The 9,494-nt window shown below is 35.9% G+C and overlaps 1 protein-coding gene across 1 annotated transcript; it reads right to left on the bottom strand.

Annotated features, from left to right (window-relative positions):
* Positions 1-596: 596 nt before the first annotated feature.
* LOC147469096 (uncharacterized) lies at positions 597-9,219 on the bottom strand. Its single transcript, XM_086551153.1, has 3 exons — positions 6,451-9,219; positions 4,651-4,912; positions 597-604 (listed from the first exon to the last, which is right to left on the bottom strand). Exons 1-3 carry the CDS (start codon positions 9,217-9,219, stop codon positions 597-599), a joined length of 3,039 nt encoding a protein of 1,012 aa, XP_086407279.1.
* Between the last annotated feature and the right edge of the window lie 275 nt (positions 9,220-9,494).

Raw genomic sequence — 9,494 nt, 5'->3', positions numbered from 1 at the left:
GAAGAATATGATAATGATGATGATGATGATGGCCAGGAAGAGGAGAATGATAATGATGATAATGATAATCATACAATTAAAACAACAACAACGATACCAATAATAACATTGGCAATACCACTACTAATGACTATGATAACGAAAAAAAAAAAAAATTAACTGTGTTTTAACGTAGCCGCGAACTCGGGTCACTTGATTACAAACCTTGCACGAAACTGAGTGTGCTATTGCTCGATTGAATATAAGTTGCATTAGTGAGAGCTTTGATGATCACATTTTCAAATATATACATGCACAAGCAGACGTTATATTAAATATCATTAATTTTTAAATGATAATGTTATTGATGATGATGAAGAATATGATAATGATGATGATGATGATGGCCAGGAAGAGGAGAATGATAATGATGATACTGATAATCATACAATTAAAACAACAACAACGATACCAATAATAACATTGGCAATACCACTACTAATGACTATGATAACGAAAAAAAAATAAAAAATAAAAAAAAAAAAAAATTAACTGTGTTTTGAAATAGTCGCGAACTCGGGTCACTTGATTACGAACCTTGCACGAAACTGAGTCAGCTATTGCTCTATTGAATATAAGTTGCATTAGTGAGAGCTTTGATGATCACATTTTCAAATATAGACATGCACAAACAGACATTATATCAAACATCATTAATGTTTGAATGATAATGTTATTGATGATGATGAAGATTATGATAATGATGATGATGATGAAGAATATGATAATGATGATGATGATGGCCAGGAAGAGGAGAATGATAATGATGATACTGATAATCATACAATTAAAACAACAACAACGATACCAATAATAACATTGGCAATACCACTACTAATGACTATGATAACGAAAAAAAAAAAAAAATTAACTGTGTTTTAACGTAGCCGCGAACTCGGGTCACTTGATTACAAACCTTGCACGAAACTGAGTGTGCTATTGCTCGATTGAATATAAGTTGCATTAGTGAGAGCTTTGATGATCACATTTTCAAATATATACATGCACAAGCAGACGTTATATTAAATATCATTAATTTTTAAATGATAATGTTATTGATGATGATGAAGAATATGATAATGATGATGATGATGATGGCCAGGAAGAGGAGAATGATAATGATGATGATTCTGATAATCATACAATTAAAACAACAAACAACGATACTATAATAACATTGGCTATACCATATTAATGATACTATGATAACGAAAAAAAAAAAAAAATTAACTGTGTATTAACGTAGCCGCGAACTCGGGTAACTTGATTACAAACCTTGCAACGAAAACTGAGTGTGTGCTATTGCTCGATTGAATATAAGTTGCATTAGTGAGAGCTTTGATGATCACATTTTCAAATATATACATGCACAAGCAGACGTTATATTAAATATCATTAATTTTTAAATGATAATGTTATTGATGATGATGAAGAATATGATAATGATGATGATGATGATGGCCAGGAAGAGGAGAATGATAATGATGATAATGGTAATGGTTATGATGATGATGATAATGGTGGTGGTAATAATAACACCAGTGTAAGGGCGATTCTGCTCTGTAGTAGGCATATTATGATGTGCCCTTTTAAAATTACAGTAGATGGGTTGGTAGCGTGGGAAGATTTGACGGAAACAGACAAGTCGATTTTATACTTAGATGCAAAGATTTTCTTTTCAAACAACGTTAGACATGAAGAGGCTTTGCTTAATTAATGATGGTATAATCCACACATCACACAGGTTTGTACGTAACTTATCTTGAAAAAGAAATGTTGGTGGAAGAAAATAACGATAAAAGAAGGTTGCCGGTCCGTCTGCTGCTCTGCCTCTTGACTCCGTCTCTCCGTTGTTGTTGTGTCCGTCTTGGCGCCAATCCTCTCTCTGCGACCTCCCTCGCCTGACCCGAGCCCGAGGTTGTCCAGACATTCCAGGTCAACGACCTCGGATGGTAGTTCGGAGTGGTCGAATGGATGGGGGGAGGATCGACAGGTCGTTCGGGAACATTCAAGATGTCAAATCTCTTAATTCGTTGTTTTCGTATCACTACACCAGCATTTTAGAATGAAAACCATCATCATAACAATAGTAATAACACTCATGATCACCATAGTAATAACAATGAAACTAATAATGATATTAATAGCGTAAATGATGAGTATGATGATACTGATATTGGCTTAACAATGAAAATGATTGCAATATAAATGATGGTAATGACAACGATAATTATATCAATCTCATAAATAATAATACTAATGATAATACTACTACTACTACTAATAATAATAATGGTAATAATACACATAAAAGTGAGATGGTTAGACGAAACGTGTTAAAGATAACCATAATGATAATATGGAGGATGGTAATTCTAATGATGATAATGATGATAACAGAGATAATAACACAACTAATGTTAATCATATAGTGGATAATGATATGAAATAATAAAGACAATATAAATGATAATGGAAATAAATGATGATGAGGATGAAAATGGTGATGATGATGATGATGATAAGGATGAGGATGATGATGATGATAAGGATGAGGATGAGGAGATAGAGAAGGAGGAGGATAATTATGATGATGAGGAGTAAGAGGGCGAGCAGGAGAAGGATGATGATGATGGGGAGGAGGAGGAAGAGGAAGAAGGGTATAACGACGATGATGATGATGATCATAAAATGATGATAATGATATAAATGCCGATTATGATATTAAAAATGATGATAATATGTTAATGATAATAATGCCAATGATGATGTTGACAATGAAAATGATAATGATGATAATGATATTGATAATGACAATATAAATGATGAAAAAGATAATCATGATAATGTAAATGGAAAAAATAACAACATCGAAAATAACAATGATGGTGATGCGGATGTTGATATCATTGATACTGCAACTACTACTACTACTGCTACTATTACTACTACTACTACTACTACTAGCAGCAGTGGAGAGAGAAGTGCAAGTGGAAATAGCAATAAGAATGATGCAGAAGACGAAGGGGCGTTGATGCGTGTGTTTATTGCTCTGCAACAAACAGTATGCAATCTATTCAATTTCTTTTCCTCATATTAATAAATCGCGAATATGCAATACTGGTAACGATCATCATAATAAAAACAATAGTATTGGTAGCATTAGGATTGGTCATCATCATCATTATCATTATTATCATCATTATCATTACCATATCCATTGGTGTTAACCTTATTAGTGTGATCTTATCATAATCATATGTTACTAATCACATTACTATTGTTATCATCATTATCATTATTATGGTTGTTATCTTTAGCATTGTTATTATTATTATGATTATCATTATTACGCTGATCATTATCATCACCATTTTCATTTTGTCGTCATTATTATTATCATTGTCATTATAAGTATTATCATTATCATCATTGTCAACATCATCATCGACATTACTATCATCATTACCAGTTTTAAAATCATTATCGTCATTATTACTATTATCATCCTCGTCATCCCTTTCCTCCTCCTCCTCCTCCTCCTCCTCCTCCTCATCATCATCATCACCATCATCATCGTCATAATTATTTAAACATTAATGATATCAATATTACGTATGTGAACTCCTGGCCTTAAGTGAACACGTGATCATTAAAGCCTTAATTAATGCATCAATTATGCAATCGAACAATACCTCACTCAGTTTCGTGCAAGGTTTGTAATCAAGTGACCCGAGTTCGCGACTACTTCGAAACACATTTTTTTTTTTTTTTTTTTTTTAGTCATTTGTAGTTCTATTGGCGATGTTATTATTGGTATTGTTTTTGTTGCCCTAATTAATTGATTATTAACATCCTCATTATCATTATTCTTATCATCATCATAATCATTGTTCTTACTGCTATTTTTATCATGTCATCATTATCTTCATCATCATTACTATTATCATTGTCATCATCATTATCCTTATATCATGCTCTTGGGATCATTGTTGTAATTCTTGTACTATAATTATTTTTGCGGTCGATTTTATCATGATTATTTTCATAACTATTAAGATTGCTTTCCATATTTATTCATATTGTTATTCTTTATTCTTTATTTTATTTACATTCATATTAATATTTATTTATTCATATTTATAGTTATTTATTCATATTTATATCCATTATATATATTCATTTAAATCTAAATTCATATTTATGATTATAAATAACAACTATAATGGAATTGACAATAACACTACTAATGAATATAATAATAATAATAATAAAGAATCAAGGGCGTAATGAACGAGACGCGAACTCGGAGCAGGATACAAGGATAAGGATAATGATAATGGTGATAGTGACAATGATGAAGATAATATTAAAGATGATATGATAAAAATAGTAGTTAGAACAATGACATAAGAGGAGTAATACGAATGATTATGATGATGATAGAAATGATGATAATGATGATACTGATAATCATACAATTAAAACAACAACAACGATACCAATAATAACATTGGCAATACCACTACTAATGACTATGATAACGAAAAAAAAAAAAAATAATAACTGTGTTTTGAAGCAGTTGCGAACTCGGGTCACTTGATTACAAACCTTGCACGAAGCTATTGCTCGATTGAATGGATGTTGCATTAGTGAGAGCTCTTTCCTCTTCGTCTCTTTGTCTTTCTTTTCGTTGCATTCTTGTTGCTTGGAGCAGTCTCTTTGCTTGCGTTTCCTTGCGTTCGATCGTCTGTCTATCCCTCTGATCTATTGTATTATAGTTACACGTCTTCTTTCGCGTTGTTGTCAGACTTTTGCTTCGCTCGGTGATCTTTTTGGGATCGGAAGTCTTGGTGACGGTTCTCTTGGTCTCCTGTTCACAAAACAGCAATTTTAAACTGTTGACTTCACTGTAACTTCTTTTGCATTTTTCTGGATGGACGAGCTTTAATAATCACATTGTTAGTATCATGCACAAGCAACCGTTATATTAAATGTCATTAAGCCATTGCAGACGGGGGAGGAATTCGCTTGTCCATTCTCCAGGGCGGGTCCGATTTCAGGGCGAGGAAGTGGTGGCATCTAGGTTTTTTATTTTAGGGTAAACCCATTTTACTGAATATTTAGGCAATTATAGTAATTATTACCGCAATAGTCACCATCACTCACTCCTCACTCAGAACACAACAATATAGTACAGTGATCCAAAATCCCCGAACGTATTTTAATAACTTGGTTCATCATTTCTGAAAAAAAAATAATCACTTTATTTCAAAATCGTCGGTATTCCTCGCTGAATGTGACCGATCATTTATCAAATTTATTTTTTCTTAATTCATAGATCACCCAGGAAATTAAATATCTAATACTTCAACCTTACTCTTGATTGCTATTAGAGGGACGTGCCTATCAGAACTATAGTGAAATACATATTTAAAAAATATTTATTCTACTATACTGGCTTTAGATTTTTTTTTTTTTTCTTGTGGAAGAGAAAATGACTCGAAAATTTATGTATGGCCAGTAGTAGCGTACTGTAAATGAAGAACGCGAACTTTACGCTCCTTCTCGCTGCATGATTTATGTTCCGTTTAGTTCTGAGCTTCGACAGGGCAGATTAGGGCAGAATTCTTCAATTATGGAAATATGGACTCCGCATAGTTTGTTATGGTCATGAAGTACCATCTCTCCCGTACAATGATTGACCCTGGGATGTTGGAGCGGAGATTCCCTGCCCAATTGATCCTTTCGAAGGCTTGCCAGATGTGACGCGAGCTTTCAATATTTGCACGACCTTATGCTGATACTCTTCCCAATTTTCAGCAGCTTTGTTTGTGGTAATTTCAGATTATTACGACGGCCTTGGCCTTTGGATGAACATTTTCTTTGTTTGATTTGTGTTTTGAATCAGTCATTCGTTCTGTGTTGACGATGTCAGTTGTCGGTGCGGCGAAGAAAAAAAATACCCTTATGGCAAATATTAGGTTTTGAGACAAATAGTTAAGGATTTCCGTGATTTTTTTGCTTGGATTTTGTGAATTATTGAAGAAGACAGACAGAGAAATAAAGAAAAAGCTAGAAACTATCATTAGTCTCTATTCTGTCTTTCCTCTTTCTCTCTCTCTGTCTGTGTCTGTCTTTTTTTCGCTGTCTCCTCTCTTTCTTCTGTTTCTCTTTCTCTCTCTCTCTCTCTCTCTCTCTCTCTCTCTCTCTCTCTCTCTCTCTTTTTTTTTTTTTTTTTTTTTTTTTTTTTTTTTACACCTTTATTTATATTTACATGGTAGATACATACGATGAAGTATTTATATTTACAGGCTAAAGAAGTAGTAGCTAGCTGCGTTCTATCTAAAAGCCTAACCAGTTTTATACATATAACATAAAATCACTTTATGATTTTAACCAAATATTTACACTGCATTTGAATCTTTGTAGTGAGTAGGTAGCTAAATTTATATTCACTGATATGAATGTGTTCCACAATTTAGAATATTTCGGAAGAAATTGTCTCTGGTAGTGAGATGTATAACACCGTGGTTCTTCTAATGCTGCTGGAACTTGTTCCACGGATCTAGTGGTTCGTTCTTGCTGCCGCATTGGAAGTCTCAGAGGCTGAAGATGAGGCACATGCATCTCCTGGATCTTGAACATTGTTGAAAGGCCTGCCACATCTCTTCGGTGTTGCAGACTGTCCAGTTTTGGGTTGAATTCCGTGCCATCGAAAAGCCGCTTTATTCTGTCTTGGACTCTGTCCAGAAGGCGAAGATGGTTACTAGCAGCTCCTCCCCATGCAAGAGAGGAGTACTCCATACAGGATCTGATTTGTGCTTTGTATAATATGTCAGTTCCTTTACCATCCAATAGCCAAGCAATTCTTCTTAGCGAAGTTAATTTCCTGGATGCTTTCCTGGCAATTTCTTCAATGTGTGTCTTGAAAGTTAGTTTTTTGTCGTATTTGATGCCCAGGATCTCAATTTCATTTTGTTGTTGCAGCGTTTTTCCATTAAATTTTACTTTTAACTGGCTGCTGGATCTTGACACCACCATAAACTGTGTTTTTTGGGGAGCAAACTTAACTTTCCACTTAACACCCCAAGCTGCAATGTCCTTCATTACAGAGTTAACATGTAATTCAGTTGCATTTTCTTCTCCTGGATTGTACGTGACAGCTATCGTGCCGTCATCCGCAAAAGCGCGGGCTTCTGGAATGAGATGGAGAAGATCATTTATGAAGATGTTCCACATCATTGGTCCTAAGACACTGCCTTGTGGTACTCCTGCTTCGATGTGGTAGAGAGGTGATTCTTTGCCATTCAAGACTACTTTGAGGTGTCTGTCACTGAGATAGCTTTGTAGTAGTGCTAGCATATCTCCTCCCACTGCAAGTGCTTTGATTTTCTCAAGTAGCCCTCTATGCCACACTTTATCAAATGCTCCTTCAATGTCTAGAGCAATAATGGCAGTATGGCGACCCGTATCTAGGGCGCGGCTCCAGTCTGATGACATGAGTAGGTGGAGGTCTGCAGCTGAACGTTGTTTCCGGAATCCAAATTGGCGTGAGCACAAGAGGTGATTCCGTCTTAGGTGATCCGATATACGGGACGATATTATCTTTTCTAGGACTTTGCTTACTGATGACAGCAAAGACACAGGTCGATAATTTTTAACTTCCGACTTGCTTCCTTTTTTATGTATTGGAATAACATTACTGGTTTTCCATATATGTGGCCATTCTTTTGCTGAGAGGCAGTTGTTATAGATCCTGGTAAGTGGCAGCGAGATCTCCTTGGCACATTTTCGAAGGAGTCGAGGACTAATCCCGTCAGGCCCTACAGCCTTCTTTTCGTCAAGACCAATCAATAAATTGTAAACTTCCGATTGAGATGTCCTTATAGTTGGCATTTCGTCCCGTGCCATTTGTGGCAATTTTATTGTTTGTTGTTGATTGTTGGAAAGTTTCATCTTGTCTGCAAAATGTTGAGCAAGGAGATTTATTTTGTCTTCAGTATTTGTTGCCATTTTACCATTCTGGGCCATGAGTGGGGGAATAGTACTGTCTCTTAAGTCTCCTTGCTTATCTTTGATGATGTTCCACCATAATTTGCTGCCGATATACCCTTCTTCTAGTTTCTGTTTTGTGTTTCTTTCCCACATGGCAATAGCCCATTTCTGAGTATTTTCCATGTGCTTTGTAGCATTTTTATGTAAAAGCTTGTTTCTGTGTGTTGGTCTCCGTTTATACTTTCGCCAAGCTTTATATTTTTTATCAGATGCTTCTTTGCATCGCTGTCCAAACCATGGCTGGTCGGATGGTTTTGTGGTCTGTGTTGTATGGGGCACAAACTCTTCAATTAAACTCGCTACTGTTTCATTAAAGCTTATGACTTGGTGATTGACACTTCCTTGGATAACATGGTCCCAGTTTAATCGTGCCAGAGATGTTTTTATGGCAGTCCAATTTGCAGAATCCCACTTCCATAGTGTGCGAGTGCAATTCTCCTCCCTGACCTTCTTCATCTTGATCTTGGTCAGTACTGCCAAGTGATCAGAGGAGCCAACATACCCCAAAGGTGCACAGCTTATTAGGTGTGGAGGTAAGTCGGTGACCACCGGATCAAGTGATGATCCTGATTGATGGGTGGGGAAATCTACATAATTGTTTAAGTCATATACCGCCAGTAAGGTGTCGAAGGCAGTTTGTATTCTGTTTTGGTTCAGGTCTCCGATGACTAATACATGCTGACAGTTATTGCTAGTCATTAGTCTATCAAGGTTTTCCATTAAAAAATTTATGAGCACTGGCCCTTGAGATGGAGGACGGTAACAACCAAGGCATAGTGTTCCGTGTCCTTGTGCATCAATAATTTTAAATAACAATATCTCCAGAATTTCGGGTATGTCACAGTCGATTATCTGGAGTTGAAGGTTTTCTCTGTAACATAGGGCTACCCCACCGCCCTGCGTGTTGCGATCTTTTCTTGCCCAGTTCGAAAAGCCAGGAATCTTTGCATAGTTAGGGGCAACTTTGTCGTCTAAAAATGTTTCTACAACAAAGACAATATCAGCATTATTTTTTATCACAAACTGGTGGGTGAGTTCTCCTACGTTAGTATGGAAGCCTCTTATATTTGCTGATATTATTTTAATCATGCTACGTTGCATGTCTCTGTTGTTGGGCCACATTTTGAAAGTATACTTGTGGATGTACTTTCACACTATGGTGGGATGTAACTGGGTGTTGTAGTTTTGGTAGGGATAATATATACCAACGTGTTCTTGAGGAAGAACTCGCTGTTGCCAGGTATTGAACTGATGTATTTGGGCCGATTGTACTGCAGACAAAGTCTCCTGTGCACTAAGCCGGACAGCGCTAATCAACTCTTGGTTGCGTTTGTCAGCGATTCTCTCGCGACAACGGTCTGAGGTGTGGTACCTTTTATTGCAATAATCGCAAAATT

Source organism: Penaeus japonicus, unplaced genomic scaffold (assembly GCF_977035675.1).
Source record: "Penaeus japonicus unplaced genomic scaffold, GWHDUDI00000001_assembly GWHDUDI00000024, whole genome shotgun sequence".
Classification (NCBI taxonomy): Eukaryota; Metazoa; Arthropoda; class Malacostraca; order Decapoda; family Penaeidae; genus Penaeus; species Penaeus japonicus.
Note: the sequence above shows the minus strand (reverse complement) of the source record. Positions and strands in the feature narration are given on the sequence as shown.

Coding starts and splice junctions, on each gene's coding strand:
- LOC147469096 (XM_086551153.1), bottom strand. CDS start 9,219: ATGTGGCCCAACAACAGAGACATGCAACGTAGCATGATTAAAATAATA. Junction 4,913..6,450: donor TACAAAGATTCAAATGCAGT/GTAAATATTTGG, acceptor TTTTGTGAACAG/GAGACCAAGAGAACCGTCAC.